This window comes from Pleurodeles waltl, chromosome 6, assembly GCF_031143425.1.
Source record: "Pleurodeles waltl isolate 20211129_DDA chromosome 6, aPleWal1.hap1.20221129, whole genome shotgun sequence".
In the NCBI taxonomy this organism is placed as follows: Eukaryota; Metazoa; Chordata; class Amphibia; order Caudata; family Salamandridae; genus Pleurodeles; species Pleurodeles waltl.
The window spans coordinates 1,445,604,412-1,445,626,231 of NC_090445.1; the positions used below are offsets into that span (position 1 = coordinate 1,445,604,412).

The 21,820-nt window shown below is 44.7% G+C and overlaps 1 protein-coding gene across 2 annotated transcripts in view; it reads right to left on the reverse strand.

The window, feature by feature from the left end:
• WDFY4 (WDFY family member 4) overlaps positions 1–21,820 on the reverse strand; it is a 778,336-nt gene that overhangs the window by 289,020 nt on the left and 467,496 nt on the right. For both annotated transcript variants that reach the window (XM_069240880.1, XM_069240879.1), the window contains exons 39-40: positions 11,350–11,541; positions 10,870–10,994 (exon numbers count right to left, since the gene is read on the reverse strand). In XM_069240880.1, the coding sequence (XP_069096981.1) occupies positions 10,870–10,994; positions 11,350–11,541 (317 nt within the window). The remainder of the gene's footprint in view (positions 1–10,869; positions 10,995–11,349; positions 11,542–21,820) is intronic.

The following is a 21,820-nucleotide window of genomic DNA, read 5'->3' on the forward strand; positions in this document are numbered from 1 at the left end:
TAACAACATTACAGTAACCCCAATAATATGATGAGGAGGATGATGAGGAGGAGGATGGTGAGGATGATCAGGATGAGGATGTGGTGGAGGTGGTGGTACCATCTCCAAGAGTCTCTTGGTGCTATGAAGAAGACAGCAGAGATGCATAAAGCCGTTATATAAATATTATGTTACAGCAACAGAACATCCGAGAATTTGGTCTGGACCAGAAGAGTAAGTGTTAATATTAAAATAGGCACGCCTTCAAATTTTTTCTGAGCCGGCTGTTTCAAATCATGTAGATTGCGTGCGATTGTGTGGGGGGTTTGAGGGGGAGGAGGAAGCTGGGGAGGCTGTTTTCATTGTTCACCCGCTGCAGCCCCAAAAGTTGTATACAACCCCCCAGGATGTGTCAAAGAACTTAGGAATGATGTTCGATATTCACCTCTCTTTTAAACCCCAGATCTCTGCAGTGGTAAAAACCTCTTGTTGGATATTCAGAATGCTAAAGAAATTTCTCAACTTCCTGCCCTGGGAAGCTTGGAAATCAATTTTCCAGGCCCCGCTTCTCTCCAGGCTAGATTATACCAATGTTCTCTATATGGAGATCCCGGATTACCTAATACATACATAGGCTGCATATCGTGCAGAATACAGCAATTTGCCTTTTGAGCAAGATTCCCGGACATGCTTGAGTGTTGTACTACTGTAACAAATTCCATTGGCTTCTGAAGAGGAAAAGGATTATCTTTAAAAGCCTTAACCATTGCACACCAAGATTTTTTACAAGGGGGGACCTAAATGCCCATCCAACAGGCTACAAGAATATTGTCTACCTAAGGCCTTACATCGCAATCTACCAGGCTGTTAGTTAGTCCACATACTAACAGAAAGAAGCTTGGTGGTTCTGCTTGTTCCATCTTGGCAGCTAAGCACTGGAATGAGCTCTCCCTTCAACTCAAATGTATCCCAGATTAAACCATCTTCTGGAAGCAAGTAAAACTTATTTGTTCAACTTGTAGAGTGATAGGTGTCTCTTTTCCTTTTGCATTAGCGCTGGGACACTCTTGTAGTAGCGGTGTGCTTTAGAGGCATTTTCATTTATTCATTATTAATTCATTCATAACTACCAACCATTCATAAAAGGAGACTGAACTTCTAAGTGCAGGGCATCAGGCAAGACAAACTTCACTGATCATAACCACAGGGCTTCTAGCAATACTGTACTGAGAATAACTAAAGGGTAACCTTTCACAGGAGTTTCCACTTTGAATAACTACAAGACTTCTAGCACTGAAGCCTCTTTGTTAAATACAAAAGAGCCTCTAGCAACAGAGCCTCCATGCAGAATAACCTCTGCACCTCCATCACTGGAGCCTCCACAAAGCATATACCTAGTACCTTTAGTCTGGGAAGCTTCGCTTATAATAAACACAGGTCTCCAAGAATGAAGCCTCCACTTAGAAGAGCCAAATGGTTTTCACTGATGGAGACTGAACTCGTAATACCTCATTGCTTCTGGTTCTGGAGTCTCCACTTTGACTATCTACAGGGCCTTGGAGCGAATAGCCTCTTTATGGGACTCTTTGATCCACAAGGGGCAGTTGCATTGAAGCCACAAGAGTTTCAGGTTGCACTTCACTTCGGCTCCAGAGGAGGTAAACAGGAAGACTGTTTCAAGAGCAGTGACATCACAGCCTGGTCTGTATTATGGACAAGTGATCCCCTTTTAAGGCCGAAGCTATCTTGGCCAAATATTTTTTCTTCTGGCCGACCTTTTGGTCTGGTCTTGTGCACATGCACAAACTCCACTCTTTGAACCCTAGGAATATGGGATCAGGAATGGTTATTTCAGACTGAAGTGCAGCAAAGCAGACCATATCACAGTAAGTCCAATAGGTATCTCACTCCATAATCTTCAGATGGCACAGTACATTTTCATTCTGTGATAATTTTACAGCCAGGGTGTGGGCTAAGGTTTTGAGGCTCCAGATATCTGTGTAGTGCATTGATCATCCCACAAGGTGCAAGGATGTTCCTCCTGCGTAGATGGACGGAACAGAAATTGGACCGGTGTGCTGTGAGAAATGACTGTTCAATCAGTGGGCCTGCTCTTGCTATAAATAGTACAGTGCAGGGTTTGTCTAGATTAGGAAGTAAGACATTTTCAAAACTTTAATAATGTAAGAACAATGTATTGTTTTGGGTATTTAACTGTTTTGTCGTGATTTCAATAATTGTTCCCAGTGATATGTATCCAATTTTGAGATGTTATGATGTCACTGACTCAGTTGAGTTGGAGGGGTACGGCATCCAGACTGAATCCATCCTCGGTTTATGGTTAAGAAGTCTCCACTTATAAAAACTACAGAGCCTCTGGCACTGGAGATTCCATTTAGAATAACTGAAAGGGAACTAGAAAGGGAGACTGCACTTGGAATAAGTGTATGCCCCTTGACATTGGAGCCTGCAGTACAAGAACCTCCACTTGGAATAACTGCAGAACTCTGGCAGTGGTATTGTGGCTTCCCTTTGGAATACAGATAATGCACAATAACCAAGAACTCTTCCTCGAAGCCACATAGTCTTTAATACTGAAATCTCCTTAACCTGGCATAGATCTTTGAGCTCACTTCTTTCTTTATTGCATATATATGTTTTTTAGGTGTTGCCTAAGACAGCACACAAGCACTGTCGCTTGAGAAATATTGTGTACAACAAAAGGCTTGGACCCCACCAACTACTTACCACCCCCACTCTTAGAACCACCCGTTGGCTTCACTGTCATTCTTAGATTTGCTGCCTCCTAATTGGCCAGCGCGTGCCGGCTTAACTTCCTGTTCTTTTGTGTGGAGCATGGACCAAGTAATGTTTGATTACTCTTGAGGAGTATCCTTTCACTGCTCACGCTGTGACTGAGGTACTATTTTTCTTTTTCATGACCTGTTGCTTCTGCCATCCCACCACCACTGTCCGAGTTGCTTCTTACCTTCCAAAACCTCTTGTCTGTGTTGCTTCTTCCCTCCCACACTCGTTGTCCGTGTTGCTGCTTTAAAACCCTATAACTCCGCTGTCCATGTTGCTTGCTTTAAACATCCTTGCACCCGCTCTTTTTTGTATTGCTTGCTTTATACTACCCCCGTTGTCATGTTGCTTGCTTTAAACCCCTCCTACTCCCCCAGCCCACGGTGCATGCTTTTAACCCCCTCTGCCCACCCTTGTCCATGTTATCTGCTTTAAACCTCTCCCAAACCCCTGTTGTCTGTGTTGCTTGCTTTAATCCTTCAACGCTGTCGGCGTTGCCTTTAACCCACTCCCTGCACCCACAGTCCGTGTTGCTTTTAACCCTCTCCCTTGCACAATTGGCTGTGTTGCTTTTAACCCCCGTTGTCCATGTTGCTTATAACGACTTCCCTCCCCAGTTGTCTGTGTTGTTTTAATCCGTTCCCTCCCCTGTTGCATTTAACCCTCTTCCTCCTCTCTGTTGTCCATGTTGCTTTTAGCCCCCTCCGTCCCCCATTGTCCGTGTTGCTCTAAACCCACTCCTTCCCCTATCTGTGTTGTTTTTAGATCCCCTCCTCCCGCAAAAGCCCCGTGTCAGTGTTACATTTAACACCTCCCACTAGGATGACCACACGCTCAGGATTTCCCAAGACAGTCCCGGTTTTCAGAGGACTGTCCCCACGCTTTTGTTCATTTTACATAAATGTCCCAGTTTTTGGGACAAAGGTCAGGTCAACCTGCAAATCAAAAGTGAAAGGTATGCTCTCCTTTCCCATTTTCACATGCACCTGCCTGCTCGTGTTCCCTCCCTCCCTTCTCTCCTCTCTGTCTCTCACAGGGCAGGCCAGACATAAAAGTGAAAGACAAGCCTTTAGTCCTACTATTATGTCTAACCAGTCCCGTTTTTTTTCTTTTCAGAATCTGGTCACCCTACCTGCCACCCCCGTCCGTGTTGGTAATAACCTTGCGTCCTCCACCTGCCATAAGAAAAGAAAGCGCTATAACCGTCCTGTTTCGTGCCACCCTCCCTCTCGTTGTCCGCGTTCCCTGTTCCCTTCCACCTTTCCTCCTGGTGTCATGTTGCCAGGCCAACCTGCAATAAGGAAAAAAAAGAACTATACGACACGGTCAGTGCTTTTTCTCAAACTTTTAGCCGAGCTGCACAGCAGTCGCGCCGCTATACAGCACGGCTAATTGACATTGGCAAAGAACAGGCGAGAGCTATTGGCTTTGAATTTGCTTATTTTCTCATCCTAGCTCTTGTAACCAGCCACCGCTCTTCCCAGGATACATCCGTGCTGCCCTCCAGCACACTTTCTACCTTTCCTCCACCCCAGCATCCCGCCGAAGCAGAGCCATCTCCCTAAATCCTCACACCTACACAGTGATGTCATACTACAAAACAAAATCTTCGCCCTAGGGTCTGCTTAATTATTTTTTTTAATTAATTCTGATTATTACAGCCGACGACGCCTCAGTGAGCAGTGTAATTGATTTTCATTAATTCGTCCCACGGAGCGCCCGGAACAACATGTATTTGGCTGCTGAAGGTTAAAGACTGCGTTATTGGCTTTTCCCTAAATAAGCCGAGATCATTAGCTCCTCCAGTGAAGGGGTTACCATCTGGAAAGGCAGCTCGGAAACATTACTCAGGCAGGAGTGCATGAAATTGATGTCTTTGCTTCTCCTGTCCTGCTTCTGCGAGGAAGAGGCAGTAATTACAGCAGCCGGGATCCGAGGGAGCATTACTCATGCGCTGTTATTCCTGATCATGTCAGCCCTGACAGCTCGACGACGGCGTGATAAATTAGCCCTCACAAACAGACATCCGAAAGAGACGCAAAATGTCTTGAAAACTTGGAGAGACTTCGGAGGGTTTCGGGGAGACATCACCATTGGCAGAATCTAGACAGATTTGAGGTGGGTCATCAGTAACCATGACAGTCAAATGTCTCAAAAGGCCAGGATATCGGAAGCGGGCAGAGATGTCTTGCTGACCTCCTTGGGGTTGTAAACCTCTCTGTTTATATATTCTGTTGGCCTCGTGGCAGCCATTATTATCGACGACAATATGAACAAATGTTATTGGATTGGACAGCCACTGTGGACAGGTTGGCCTAGCATGTCTGTCCTGGGGTTATAACCAGATAAAGTGCCAGAAACAGGAGTCATCCTCCCTCAGTGTACATTGGAATGAAGGCCATCCTGTAGAACCACCAATCTTCAGCACACACCGCGAGCCAGGTAGATTCTATGAACCCATTTTCATGGTGCAATTCAAACTACATGCATTCCAGATCAACCCATCATCAGAACATAATGCATTTCAAACCAATCAAGCACCAATACTCAATGCAATCTAGTGCAACACATAATAAGTATACATGAAGCGATCATTAGCACCCAATATAAATGCAATCCAGACCAATCAGCATGCATAGCTGCCCTGGTCAATTCACAGTCAACACATACTAAAATATATCTCGCCCGAACTCAAGACATACTTCAAAGTAAGAAAATATTTACAACCCAATACGATTATATACTGCAATATACACAAACCAGCGGAACCTCCTATCACCAACACATCCTGCATGGTGGCATGCAGATGTACCTGTCCAGCCACTCCTCTCCAGAAGGTGCAATAAGAATCATGAAAGGTGTCCTGCCGAAGGGAGCAACACCGGACAATGAGTTTTCATCACATTTTGGCCTTGGGAGGTAGAATCAATATCTTGTTCCAGCTCACATCAGCCAGAGCAGTTAATCCCATCCGAAACCCTGAAAATCGTTCCTCCCCAGAGACTGGTTGAAAGCCTGAACTTTGAATGCTGCCCGTTAACAGTCTGCTGCTGAGCCGCTGTCCCAGGATATTACCCTTTCGAGCTCCCACTGTGAAGAGTTTCAGACATCAAGCAAGAACCAGCGTGGCCCCTTGGGATGTTGCTTCCTGGATGATGATGGGCTGTGTTTTGCATTCTCCCACGACTGGGACCAGGTCTGCTGAAATGTGTCAGAGGCCATGCTACTGTTCTTGCCAGCTAGATGCTCGAGTTGGTTGTTTGATCACAGGTGCACCTCACATTTTATGTTTTGGGTATCTTCAACCTTCACTAAGGGCCAGCTAATTCCACTAGACCCAATGGATACAGACATATAGACTGCGAAGAGTATATCTCACAATATTGGTTCTGCTAGGCAGCAGTGAACCGTAATTGGAGGACCTAGGTGAACAAATGTATTATTTGCATCCACTGGAACCGAGATACATCAAAATGTTTATTTTTCTAATATCAAGAATGGGACTTTGTGCTGCTTTTCAGATCGTACCAAGGAAAAATACAAACCACAGAGAGGCTTTCAAAATCAGTCCCAGGACTGGATCATCAGGACGATATTTAACCAGAATCTGTACTGTGGAAGCAGTGTTAAACATTTCCAACATCAAAACACAAATAAGGACCTATTCATGGTGCAGACTTCTCATCTGCTAACATAGGCCATTTAACCTCTTTCAAAAGTGCACTGTTTCTCATTTTTCTTTCCTTGTATCATAAGATCATAATTAAAGAAGTCATCCTTTTAAAGTATGCCTGCCTTTGCATTAATCTTTACTGTGTATGTGACAATCAGTAGTGTTTCACCATACCTTCCCAACACCCATGAGCAAAAGCTTGACGTTGACTCGGCTACCCCAAGAGTGAATGAGGCTTTGAAAGGTACATTTTTCATCCTGTTCACAAGACAACAAATGTGCTCTCATTGTTGATACTGCTAGGTAGTTGTAAGAGTCACAAAGCCTGATTTACAGTTTGGTGGATAGGTTACTCATCACCCTGATGGATAAAGTGTCCATCTTATTGCAAGTACTAGAGGATACAAAGGATAAAATTCACCTGTAATAAGGTGGGTGGGATATCTATCATGTTTGTGATGGAGTAACATGTCTGTCAAACCCTAAATAAGGTGCATAAGTCCATAACGATCTAGGCAACTATTCCAGTCCTGTCATTTTTAACTTTTGTTGCATACTTCCCCAGCATTTTTTGTTTTTTGACTAAGTATGATGAGCCTCTATTCCCAAAGGAGGCCCCTCAAACTCCAAATCTAATACTCCATACAAACATCCTTCGTATGTACTACGAAAATGGAGTCTGGAGGAGGGATGCCTAACTACTATTCACGGCCAAATTCAAGAGAGTTGAGTAGTGACTCTGCATGGTGACTATACAAAACATGGACAGAGCGTTGCACAGACGTTTTACTAACAGACCACATCTTGATAGCCGACTGTGATTCGCTACCATATTGACTGAACTATATCATAAGGCATCAAGGACAAAAATAATGTTTGCCCCAATCTATCAAGCCTTGAGAAGCCCTAGGACTCTATGGCTAATGTGTCATATTGATGAAACCGAATACCCAGGAATGAACTTCAACAAAGATTTGTTCAAGCACTATGTGTACCAATAGAACAAGAAGAATAAAAATCCCGTATTTCACAGAGAAAGACATATCATGTACATCACAGAGAAAGACCTATTGGCTACGCAATTGTGTTGTCCAGAGGAGCAGAAATTATCAAATAAACTAAATGATTTTCTGTGAAAATGATGTCATTTAGTGGTGGCTAGGTCAAAGACCTTTGGACGACAGTTAAAAGTATGTAGACAGCACCCCCAAAGGATCTCACACAAGTAACATAAAAGTTTGTGCTCCCATCAGGAAGTTTCATTATGACTCAATAGAAAATCAGTGCTTAATCTGTGGCGGTAGTTGCAGGTGATGGATATCTGCATTAATTGTTGAAGATTTGGATGTCATCACTAGACTTTGTCCCAGAGCAAGAAAGAGAAAGTCATGAAGAGAATAAGGAAAAAGAAAGATAACAGTGAACACATTTTGTAAAAACCAATAGGTTTAATCTATGTGAGATCTATTTGCTTTGTGCCACTGCTGTGCAGTATGGCTGAAAGCAATGAAAAAAACATCTAAGACCTGTTCAACGCTGGCTGTGTCACATTACTTTCTTTTTTTTTTTTTACTTTCAACCATGCCACAAAGCATAGGCAAGACCTATTGGATTTGCCAATGCTTAGGGAAAAAGTGCTATGAATCAGCCAGCACTAACTGCGTCATAGCAGTTTTCTATTCTGGCATTAGGATGGTTGAGGAAAGGGCAATCATCAATAAAGCGAGAGGGGTGCAGTCGGGGCAGAGAAGCAACAACAGGGGGAGAGAAGCTGAGGGAACAGCTCAAGCAACAACTTCAGTGGCAGGTGAGGCAAGCAACAACGACAGGAGGGTGGATGTGGAATGGGCAAGTAACAGCGTGGAGAACAGTGAGGGGTGGGGAATGGTCAATGAACAAGGGCAGAGGCAGATTGAACAAGCAACAATGATAAGGCAACAATGCAGGAGATGGACAGGCAAGCAATGATGTGGAGCAAGACGGGGAGGGGGGAGATGGACTACAAACACGTGCGCTCTAGTGGAGTGGTGCAACTTAAAAAAAATACCCCTGGAAGCATGCGACCAGTGGAAAGACACTGGCCACTGACAGAAAGTTGTTTTGTTTCATGCTCCTTGGAAGAGGCAAGCACACTAAGGGTAAGGGAAAGGGAAACCTGCATGTGCTGACCAATGAGAAGAAAGAAATAAGAGCATCGATGAAGACGACCATTGTACTCAAAGACTCTTGTATGTAAACAAAAAGTCTTGCAAGCGACAGTGCATGTGCTATCTCAGGCGCGACCTTAAAAGGGAGACAGAGGGGTGAAAGAGTAAGAAAAGCATGTACGGGTGAAATAAAGAGATAGAAAGTGCAGGGTGGTGGATGAAAGAAGTATGCAGTAGAATCAAGAGGATGCAGCTTTGGTATTGGATATTCTTCCCATTCATTTGTCAGTGCTGGCATCGGCTTCCAAGAAAATATTCAGGTCCTACACTTATTTTATTTTTGTTTCGCAAATTAGACACTGTTGTTAATCTATGGAAAGACACTTGCATACTGCTTCTGGACTCTGAAGGTCCTATAAACATCCTGAACGGAAGTGATGAGATTACTGAGTGAGTGCTGACTGAAACATATCACTTTTTATGATGTGAAATGTAACATACAAAACACTCTCTCTGGCTCTCTTGAAAAGGAAGACCTTATTGTGTAATGCATTCAAATTTCCCAGAAGAATTAAAGATGTCATTAGTCTTACAGTAGGCTTCAGATTTTCAACTGAACATTATTTTAATTTTTTTTCACATAGTTTAATGCTTGCTAAGCATGCTTTACTTCATCCCAAAAAGGCGATGTGTTGAAAGTGACTTATATGCATGGTTTGAAGCGATTGAGACCGTAGGGTCATTTGAAGATTTTCTAAACATTCGGATCTGAGATACATGTAAAGATTTCATAGAAACCATAGAGAGGGAGGTGTTTGCTTTTACGAACAAAGTGTGGCGGTGAATCAGTACAAGATGGGTCTCCCCTTGCTTGATTTTGGATTCTGTGTTTTTTGATTAGTGCAACATGTCACCATGCATTGAGTTACAAATAGAACTTGCATTTTTAGATTTTAAAAAAGCACACAAAGTGTGGGAAGAGAGAATTGTTTAACAACCTACCCAGGACTGTTACATTTCTGGAGGTACTCATCAGAACACTCAAGCATGCTTAGTGTACACAGCACCACATTATTTATTTGAAGCAAGAATGGACCAGGGGCAATGTCCGGTGATGGCAGGCCCCAAAGAGAAGTGTGGGCAAGATCGGACTGGCTGAAGGCGGCGGCCAACTGTGGCTGCCATATTTAGAATTTTCACAGGCATCCCTCAAAGCCAGAAGTTGGCTGGCAGGGAGGGTGATGGGGTCACCTGGGTGGGCAGCAGGGGCAGCAGGGGCAGCCGGGTGGGTTAAAAAGGGGGTACACCCACCTACTAACCTCTACCTGACTTTTGCTTAGCTGCCCCTGCTGACAACAGATGTGCCTGCACCTTGGATCGTCTTTTGGGATCAAGCAAGGATTTTACACTTTTCCACCTGCCAATGCCTGTATCCCCTCTTTCAGGGGGCAGGATGTGAAGGTGTTCTGGTAGGGAAGAGTCATGTTTGGACACAGAGCTGGAGGACAATCTTGGCATCAGGAACAGAAGTGCAGGCAAATTCAAGATGGAATTGGGAGCTTTTGGCTCAAGCCAGGGTACTGCAGTATAAAGAAAAGGGCCAGGGACGCCCGCTGCAGGGATTGTCCATAGCTTCCCATGGTACTCCATTACATGGCCTGGGGATGTTGAGGGATGGTGACATCACCAGGGGACCACGTTTTGGCCCAGTTGCCCAGACCCATCTCCCATTGGGTGCCAAGGGGGATCCCATCTTGAGGTTGGCTCTGACATGGTAGTTTTTGCAGGTCCATATTTAATGCTGGCCCAAGCTCCCTCTATCTTGAAGGGGCAGGTGAGTTTGCTTTGTGAGGTGCAATTTATTGGGTGGAGCATGGCCCCCCGAGTCAATACGAATAGTCAATGCCATAGATGCCGTCGGGTGGAGTCAACCATGGCTCCTTTAAGAGCTATTGTTAGGCGATTCCATGTAGCAGTGATCCCCAAAATCAACTGATGTACGTAAATAATATGCAAGAATGCTGTGAAATGTTTTTAATGTGGTGTTTATGAATTGTTATCACTGTGACCAAATAATTGTTATATTCTCTAACACAAGAATGCTGTTAGCTTGCTTCAGTCATTCTAGGAGGTAGCATCCAACCTCGCATGGGGGTGTGAAGCCTTGGGGTGGGTTCATTCAAATAGGTCTCAGTACAGTCCCACACATATACAAGGAAGTTCATGTAACAAAGCCTATAATTAGTCAATATGCAATTCACTTACTTGAATGCTGTCCCCCATGCCTTTGGTGTTCCGCCCTTGTACCTTCCGCATCGCTGATGAGAGAGGGTGGAGCGGTTTAGACCGAGGGGGCACCCACTTGTTTGCCAGAGACTTCTTTTCAGAACCTGAAAGCACCGGAAAAACATTTTATGAAATGAATAGTTTTGTCAACACTGACCACTGGAAGGTCATGAGACGCTCTAGGATCCAATTACTTTCCCTTATTACATAAGATCCCTCAGACTTTCTCTGTAATCCCTCTCAACAGGAGGTGAAAGGATGTGCTCAAGTCACATATGCTCATGTTGGGATAGAGATTTTGTTTGAACTGAGCAGGATCTGTGTGCAGGTAAATTTGAATTGCAGCAGCTGTTATGTTTCAGCTGTATATGTGATGGCAGCAAAATCAGGGAACAGGTCCAAGATTTGGATCTGCTTGCTAGCAAACACATGGCCCGCCCTAGCAACATGGCTACGTACCAAGGTAATGCTGCCAGGCCTTTGCTGCAGCCTCCTCCCACAGGGGGGTAACATCTGAGATCTTCAGCCTGCTCTCCAGCTGCCCCGGCTTCACAGACAGGTCCATTTTGTAGGTATCCTCCAATGCCTGTCTCCGTTGGGAAATCAGCAGCTCCCACACCCTCTCCACCATCTTGAGGACCTCCTCCTGGACTGAGGTAAAGATGTAACATCACTGTCATGTTACAATATCAAGGCATTTGTATGCTTCTGTGTGGGTGTCTAATGTAGGTTGTTCAATCTTAAAATGTCAGTTCACCATATCAAGAGCACATGAACACAACAGTGTCTGTAGCTCTTTTTACATGTCTGTCAATTTTAATGGGTTTTCTGATCACAGACACCAGGTGTACCTGACTGAAGTGTGCATCAGGACCAAAAAGTGAGTGCACATGAGAGTTCCAGAAACGTGTTTTAGGGCCTAATTGTGAATATTTTCATATCAGTGAATATGTAAGACACTGCATTTCTAAATGTTTAGTGTGTGTTCATATGTGTTTGTGAGTATTTATGAAAGCGATAATCTACCCTGTCTGTACTTGTCCTTGTATTAGCACTAGTGAGCATGAAGTTTATTTTTTCACTGTGTGCTTGCTCATACCACAGTCCTCTAGCAGACAATCATTTTATATGTATGGCATATTAGTATTTAAAACTGTTTGTATTGAACAAAATCGGAAAAGTAATTTTTTTTCCACTTGTGTTCAAATCAGTATTCACAAAATTTGCAAAGATTGTAAAGGGACAGCCAACAAGTTTTCCAGACATTTGTAAAAACATGAAGCAACAATAATTACATAGTTGGTGTAATGCTATATGTATTTAACCACCAGCTCCATCTTGACCAATGATTCCATTTTGTGCTTACCTTCAAACACTGTCACATTGGTGGCACAGGTATTTTTCTGCACACAGCTTGGTAACCTGTTTTCGCCCTTCTCACCAGGGAAAGGAGAAAAACATGAGGGAGCACTGAAGAGAAGCAGGTACCAGGCTGAGAATGTTTATGATAGTGCAGGGTACGGCTCGGTCTTGGAAAAACACTGAGATTTGGCCAGTCTGATGCGTGTTTTCTCAACACTGACCTGACAGAGCCAACGTGTGAATTCCACAACTTACTCAAAGAGAGGGGGGTTTCTAGTTTGTTTAAAGTATATAAGGTGGGGAACCTTAACAACTGAGAGAAGAAGGAACTCCTCTGGGAAGGGATGCCTTTCCCAGAAAATAAACCCATTGCAGGTGGTCCCCCTCCTGTTTTGGTTGTCCAGGGTTCCACAACCTGAAGTTGGCAGACAAAGGATTGAAGTCAGTGTCAAACCCCATGGTGATGCATTTTTAATTCTTATTTTTAGCTTTGTGGTGTGATATATATATATATATATATATATATATACTCTATTCATTGTTGAAGTGTTGCATTTTCTTTGTTTTTGTGATCGTCATTATTCTACTGCTGTGATTATTTTTAGAATTGCATGTGTGTTGCTGCATTTGAAATAAAAGCTCATGTTATTCTTTCCATTTATGAGACTTGGGAAGTGCCTTAATAAATGAAGTACTCAGACTAAGAGTGCTGCATTCTTTGCATTCCTTTCATTTCGTTTTCTCTCAGTCTGAAGCAGAGCAAAACAAGTTGTCATCTGGTATATACAAATGAAACATAAGAGACTGGAGATTTATAATTTTACTTACATTTTTCATATTGTTTTGTTTCTGTTCTTTGTTAACAAAGCACTGAAGAAGTGTGGATTTCTCGTTGTGAAATGTCTTGACTGTTCTTGACTGTCCCTTGACAATCTTAGTAAATTTAGTGGATTAGTGGATGTTAGATTTAACACAGAAATATTTTTTTTTTCTTCTGATTACGTACAACACAAATAGGTTTACAATAATTGTATGCAATACATATAAGAGGGTTGTTCTTAATTACTGAACTAACAAAAATGAATTATTCTTATATGTGAACAAAACCTGTCAATTATTTTATGATTGTAGGATAGATTTTCCCCATATATCATGGCATCCTTGAGATGCAACTCTGCATTAAATTTTTCAGACTGTCCGTAATGAAACGTTACTTAACTTCAGTAATGAATTATCTGGTAGAGACATATTCTAGTTGCAGATTCCTTCCCTCAGAATTTCCTTCAGGCGTAAGACTGTATCCAGAGAATTTTCTTCAAACAGTACCCCTGAGCACTGTCAGGTGGCATTGGTCGACTCGGCATGCGTCCTTGGCGTTGTGGTCAATGTGATGTTGCAGTCGTATATAGTTGCCACCCCAGCACGCTGATGTCAGTTTCTTTTCACGACTTTCCAAGCCAGTAGCACGCAGCCATACAGAACACTGATATTGGTGCACCAGAACTAGGGCCCTGAAAAGAGAGTCCCTAAAAATCAGTTTGCAAAGCGGGGAGGATGGTTGGGTCAGTAAGGAATCTGCAACCAGAATATGTCTCTACCAGATAATTCATTACCGAAGGTAAGTAACTTGCTCATCTGATAACAGACTTCTAGAGCAATAACCATCCTCGGCGGTGGGAACCAAAATGAGACTAAAAAGTCCCACAGGACCAAACCGCCAAAGTAGCCATCTCTGCCGCCCTGCTGGGCAAGAAAGAAGATGAACAGCAGAACCACTGACAAAGATGCAGAAAGGGGATCAACAAATTTGTTAGTACATCATGCTACAAATTTGTTCCAAAGACAGGTGTATACCGTTTTAGTGGAGGGTCACCTGGCTGCCAAGGTAACATTACAGACTTCAGGCAGAAGGTTGAAAGCTGTGAACTGCCTCCGTTCATTCTCCATACAAGGAGGCAGAGACTGGACAGGTTTGGGTGAAGAACTGTCCCCTGCTACTGCGACAAAAGATCCTCCAGAAGGGGCAGTCTGATTGGAGGATCGATGGCCATGCTCAGAAGGTCAGGATACTATACTCTTCTTGCCCAGTCCGGAGCCACCAGGATTACTTAGGCCCAGTCGTTCTTGATCTTCTTCATAACTCTGGGTGGAAATTGTATTGGTTGGAAGGTGTAAAGGCAGCCTGAGTTCCACTCGAGACGAAAACCGTCTCTGAGAAACCTAAACATGCAAAGCAGCTGACATTGTGTGTTCTCCTCAGAGGCGAACATATCTAAGGCTTTCCCCACTGCTGAAAGAGACCTTGTGTCACCTCCAGGTGGAAACAACATTTGTAATCTTCCATGCATCAACGGCTGAGTTTGTCTGCTCTGGCATTCAGAGAGCCATCCAGATGTTGAACCACCAGGGATATGCCCTGATGTTCCAGCCATGGCAAGAGGCTCACAGCCTCTTGACAAAGGGCCCACAACCCGACTCTGCCCTGCTTGTTGCAGTACCACATGGTGGTTTTGTTGTTCATGAACACCTGCACTACTTTCCCTTGGAAAGAGGGAAGGAATGATTTCAATGCAAGTCTGATTGCCCTGTGCTCCAGAAGGTTGATGTGGAGCCTGGACTCCCTAGAGACCAGACACTTCTGATCTCCGCCTCTGCCATGTGGCCGCCCCATCCCAGGAGTGATGCATCTATCACTACTGTGAGATCTGATTGGGGATGGGAGAGGGTTATGCCTCTGACCCAATCTCGATTTGAAAGCCACCACTGCAGATCTTGCGCAGTTCCCTCCGAGATCTGGACCATGTCGGAGAGATTTCCCTGATGCTACGCCCACTGGAACTTCAGGACCCACTCTAGAGCCTGCATATGCCATCTGGCATGTGTCACCAGCAGGATGCAGGGAGCCATGAAGCCGAGCAGCCTCAGTCATTCTCACTGAAAACCTGGATAGAGGCTGAAACATCAGTATCATAGCTTGAATATCCTGGACTCGCTTTTTGGGAGGATAGGCCCGAAACGGCACTGTGTCCAGAACAGATCCGATGAAAGGGAGCGTCTGAGAGGGAGTCAGTCAGTGACTTTGGCATGTTTATAGTGAACCCCAGAGAATGTAGGAGGTTTGCCGTAGTCTGGAGATGGGAGTTGATAGCCTGGCGCAAGCTTGCCTTCAAAAGCAAGTCGTCGAGTTAGGGGAAGACTGAAACTCCTAGCCGGTGCAGAGAAACTGCGACCACCACCATCACTTTCGAGGGGTGCTGGTAAGGCCAAAGGGGAGCACAGTAAACTTAAAGTGCTTGTGACCTACCAAGAAACCGCAAGTAACATCTGTGGACGGGCGTCCTGCAAGTCCAAAGCTACGATCCCGTCTCCAGGGTTCAGGGCAGAAAGGACCTGAGCCAGAGTGAGCATTCTGAACTTCTTCCTGAGAAAGAGAATGAGGGCCCAGAGATCTTGATAGGACGAAGACCCTTGTCCTTTTTGGGCACTAGAAAGTAGTGGGAATAACAACCAAGACCTACTTCTGGCACAAGGTTCCTCTCTATCGTTCCCATGGCCAAGAGAGCTTTAACCTCCTCGTGGAGAAGTGCCAAATGATCCTCCGTAAGCTGATCGTAGGATGGTGGCATGGCAGGAGGGGTAGTCTTAAAGGGGAGGAGAGGGAGTAGACCCTTCAGACTATTTACAAAACCTACCTGTCCGTTGTGATGGATTCCCAGTGGGGCAGGTGATGGCGGATCCTGTCTCCAACTGGTCCAGGATAAAATGACTGGCTAGAAAGGTTTGGAGGCTGCAGCGCGGGTGGTGGTGGACTGGGCAGATTGCTGGCTCCCTGATCCACAAGCATGTGGGATCACGCATCCGCAGCCATGCAGAGGCTGTGCAGCATGCGCAGCTCGGTAGCTGGAGGGGAATGGATGTAGTTGGGTGCCACGAAAGGGGTGAAAAGCAGACTGTGCGGGAGAGGAGCAGCTGTGATGCCAAGGGATAGAGCCGGAGCCCGGGACTCCTGAAAGCGCTCAAGCGCCAAGTCCACGTTGTCCTCGAAGAGATGGGTGCCATCGAAGGGCGGGTCCATTAGTGATTGTTAGACATCCCCAAAAAAATCAGACGTCTTCAAGTAGGCCTGGCGCCGCAAGGCCACCGTCGAAGCAACTAATCTGCTGAGTGTGTTGGTCGTGTCCAGCCCACAGAGTATGGTGAACTTGGCTACATCCCTCCCCTCATTAATGGCTTGGGAGAGAACGGCCAGGGACTCCTCCAGGACCTGCCCAGGTACCCAGTAGGACATCAGTGAGGGCTTCATTAAAAGGTAGAAGGGATTCCAAGGTGGAAGCCGCAGGTTGAAGCACCTCAGTCAGGAGGTTAGTCCTGAATGTCACAGAAGGTAGCTCAAGGCCGAGGACCTCAGCTGCCCTTCTCACCACCATAGAATACGACGCTCCCTACTCCGCAGCCACGGTAGGGGAGAAAGCATGCCAGCATCAGGAGATGTATCCAGACCACTAGCTTCACCCAATTCCTGTGCCCAGTCCATTTCAGGATCTTCCAGGTGGAATTCTAAAGGGTTCGGTGACCACTCCACACTCTCCTCATACCCATACACATAAGAATAAGTGTCAGGATCCAACCTGGGGAGTGTAAGCCAGTCAAAGCCGGAACCGGTTTCGAGTGATGTCGGTCCACCTCTGGATCGGAAACAGGTATAAATTTGGGTCTGATGTTGACTGAGGGCCTGACCGACGTCAGAAGCATCAGTGTCTTTGCTGGCGCCGGGGAAGGTCACTTTGGCACAACCGGCATAGGCACAGATCTGTCAATAGATCCTGAGGGCCCTCTAGAGCCGGAACGAAAGCTGCTGGCGCTGAGCCTGAGGGGTCACCCTCTGACCTTACTGGGCCTCAAGGCATCACAGTGGGGTCAGTCTGCTAAAAAATAAGGCACATGGACATAGAATTCTTTAAGTTGGGCAGGAGAGGCACAAAGTCAACCCAGAAACAGGCTCCAAAGAGGGAGGCCTAGAGCATTGACGCACTACCCGCGTCGCATTGTCTGAGCGACGGGGCGAAGTCGGAAAACATTTGGTCTTTGACTTCTTCTTCTTGTGACTCGAATGTCCTGAGGACTTCAAGTGGGGTGAAGAAGAGTGGGGTGGCTCCCCGAGCGGTCTCGTGACCTTCCTCTCGATTGAGACCTGGAGCAACGTGGAGTCGAGCTTCAAAGCTTTTGGGTTCATGGCCCGGCACTCAGAGCACGACTTCTGGTCAAGGTTGCACTCCAGGCACGAGAAACACACATGGTGAGGGTCCATCATCAACATCATGCAGTGACAGGAGTCACACGGCTTGAAGCCGGTCTTCCATGACACCCTCGACACACCAGAAAGTGTTACAGAACTCAACAAAATGGTCAGTCAGTCAAAGAATTACTGAGAGTAGCTCTTCTCCGGATCTGCACGTAGGCTGGCGCGGAGAGAAAAGAACTGACGTCAGGGCACCGGCGTGGCGCCTATATACAACCATGATACCATCACAGTGATCGCAAGGGTAACGACGCACATGAAGTCAACCGACACAACCTGGCGTGCAAGGGTACTGCTCGGAAAAAAACCTCCAGATCCAGTCTGATACCTGGGGAAAATTCTAATTTAAGTAATCGGCAACTAGAACTCTTTATCAGATTCCACTCGTACTCCTAGCCCTCCATGAAGAGTGGTTAGCACAATCCCCAATTGTGGTTTTAATGAGCCCCGAAAAGTCCATGTAGACTCTGGGGACCTCAATATCAGATACATTCTTGATATTAAGTTTTGTCAATGTCTGCCGTTTGTAGAAGTTTCTGGAACGGGGGCAAACTTTCTAGATGCGCTTGCCTTGACTGAGTAGTGAAAAGCCCAGAGTGGTAAGGACTCTGGGCCTGATTCTAACTTTGGAGGACGGTGTTAAACCGTCCCAAAAGTGGCGGATATACCACCTACCGTATTACGAGTTCCATAGGATATAATGGACTCGTAATACGGTAGGTGGTATATCCGCCACTTTTGGGACGGTTTAACACCGTCCTCCAAAGTTAGAATCAGGCCCTCTGTTGTGTGTCCTAAAACCTCTCACTTTCTTGTGGGTCAAAATCTCATTTAGGTTGCCCAAAATCCATTATGACCCCGGACTACCCGTTTCCCATATCTGTTCATTTATCACTATTGAGATGCCTCCATGTCTATTCCTGGAGGAAAATCTGAATTCCTAAAATGTGAAGTGAGGAGAGATGAATAGGTTGCTAAGCACATCTTGAGGCTTATGGCATCCCAAATGTCCGGTTCTGTGCCCAGAATCACAGAAATGTGTGCTGTATCTGCTTCATCAATACAGTATACCTTACCTACATTGTTCAACATGTCAACTCATGGTCTAAGAGGCACCAATAGCATTATGCTTCCCTCCTCAACTATTCCCATGCGTATCTCAGTTGGTTTGGCCTGTAATAGGATGTGATGTCCAGTATGCCCGAGAATGTTCAGGGCACTTCACATTTAGGCCTTTAAAAGGTAAAAGTATGTTTGGTCAAATTGCCATTTTAACCAATGATATGTGCCCAGATTAGGTTGTGGCATTGTGGTATATCTTTCAATTTAGATTCCAGAAGCGGAAAAAAGATAGCAGAGAATGACCATAGGATTTAGCCACCAGGTTGATCCTGAGGTATTTTATAGAGGATGAAGGGAGGAGTGCCCCTTTTGGTGGCAAGGTGTACCTGAAGGAATGGTAAGGATCAAGGTTTCACGCATGGACATTCTTACATATAAACCCAAAACCCTTGCAAACTGGTGCAGTGATTACAGTAGAACAAGGAGGTATAAGGCTGGATAAGACAGAAAGACCAGGATATCATGAATGAATATTGAGAATTTGAACATGACCAGTACCAGCCAAATACCCTCCATTGTGGCATTGTCTTGGATTCTCTGTCCCATGGGTTCTATAAAAAAACTGAAAAGCAGGAAGGAGAGAGGATGGCCCTGTCTTATTCTCCTTACCATCACCGTATTTCAGCCTACATTTTTGATTGGAACCCTTGAAGTTGGTGCTGCTTACCCAGCACCTTCCAGGATAAGAAAGGCACTTCCGAATCCTCACTCCTCCGCTGTTTTAGAAAGCCCAGCTTCCACTCTACCAAAGGGTTTGTTTGTCTCCTAAATGACCTAACCCTACACCCACAAAAACGGTCATATTGATCCAGGTGTACCAACTGAATGCCAAGGCTTTTGTGAAAATCTTGACATCGGTACATACTTAACCATGAAATAGGTTTATACTATCCATATTCTTTTCTGTTATTCCCTGTCTTAGGCACCATCACAGTCCTTACATGAGCCATGGAGAGTGGGTAGAAAAATAATTAAACAATCTTTCCTCCAGTGGGATAAACAATCATGCTTGCCCATCGAGGGTTCCTATTTTAACATGACATGACATGTCAGAGCTGGGCTCTGAGGGGGAGGTGGGCATCCAAAGCTCACCTTTCATTTAGATAGTTGGCTGTTGTTTTATGTGCCTAAGCTACTAAAGACTGGCAGTGGTCGTATCATAATTAAGAATCTAGGGAAAGGTCTTTTTTCTGTACTGTTCCTGGGAACCGCCTATTTGTGTCACACAAGTGAAGGTCGATCTCATATGTAAGCTGGGTCCTTGGCTCCCATCACCACTTAACAGCGTGTCAGCACCTGTATGTGTGGTTGTATGTGAGGTCAGCTGACTGAATCAATAGGTGAGGTTGTTGGACATTAGACTTTTGGAGAAAGAAACATGATGACTTGGTTTGTGCAGGGCTGATGAGGGTCTGTTATGGACCCTAGAGCCTACATGCTTATCTTTGACTCATCCCTCCCTACCTACAGTTGTCTCCACAAGTGAAAGAGGTAATTCCAAACCCATATCAGTTCCTCCCCTCATCCTCCCAGGGATCTGTAAATCTTTGGGAGCTAACCTCATGCTTGGGGCTACTACACATTCTCAATGGACCAACTCAAATTGATGAAGCAGAAGCTATAATTAGTTCTGACTCCTGCACATACAGATGACACAGTGGTCATGCTGGTCTAGGCTTGGAAGAGCCCCTCTTCCCCCATTCCACAATATTTGGAGCAGCACAGATTTTTTTGCAACCCCTGACGTCACCATCTTGTCATATGTATTCCTAACCAGACAATATATTGTGTGCTTTAACATTTGACTAATGTAAATTGGCACACTCTACTTTAATAATGAAGCGCATTCACTGTAATATTAAGAAATATGTATTTAGCAGGCCATAACCCTATTTTTAATGAAATGTAATCACTGAATTTAATTTTCATAATCATCCTCATTTTCTTTAAATGTATCTGCATTAGAAATGATGAGTTATGTGATGAGTGTGGAAAATGTCACTTACCCAGTGTACATCTGTTCGTGGCATGGGACGCTGCAGATTCACATGCTGTGCAATATCCTGCCATCTAGTGTTGGGCTCGGAGTGTTACAAGTTGTTTTTCTTTGAAGAAGTCTTTTCGAGTCACAAGAACAAGGGACTCCTCCCTTTCGGCTCCATTGCGCATGGGCATCGACTCCATCTTAGATTGTTTTCCCCGCTGAGGGTGAGGTAGGAGTTGAGAGTATACTAGATGTGCCCATGCAAAGGAGTAGGTGTGTATGTACATAATGTGTATTAAAATAATATTTATTTACAAATCTTATTCAACTAACAATGGCTACAGGCTCCATGGGAGGGCGCATGTGAATCTGCAGTGTCCCATGCCATGAACAGATGTACATTGGGTAAGTGCCATTTTCCATTCGGTGGCATGTGTAGCTGCAGATACACATGCTGTGCATAGACTAATAAGCAGTAACCTCCCCTAAAAAGCGGTGGCTTAGCCTGTAGGAGTTGAAGTTGTTTGAAATAATGTTCTTAATACAGCCTGTCCTACTGTGGCTTGTTGTGCTGTTAACACATCTACACAGTAATGCTTTGTAAATGTATGAGGCGTAGACCAGGTGGCTGCCTTACAAATTTCATTCATAAGTATATTCCCCAGAAAAGCCATTGTGGCGCCTTTTTTCCTAGTGGAATGCGCTTTTGGTGTAATAGGTAGATCTCTTTTTGCTTTGATATATCAAGTTTGAATACATTTAACTATCCATCTGGCAATGCCTTGTTTGGATATAGGATTACCTGCATGAGGTTTTTGGAAGGCTACAAACAATTGTTTTGTTTTACAAAATTGTTTTGTCCTGTCAATGTAATACATTAGTGCTCTCTTTATTTCTAATGTATGTAAGGCTCTTTCGGCTACTGAGTCTGGTTGTGGAAATAAGACTGGGAGTTCCACTGTTTGGTTTAGGTGGAACGGCGATATGACTTTTGATAAGAATTTGGGATTTGTACGGAGAACCACTTTATGTTTATGTATTTGTATAAAGGGTTCTTGTATAGTAAATGCTTGTATCTCACTTACTCTTCTAAGTGATGTGATAGCTATTAAAAAGGCCACTTTCCAAGTTAAGTATTGCATCTCACAAGAGTGCATGGGTTC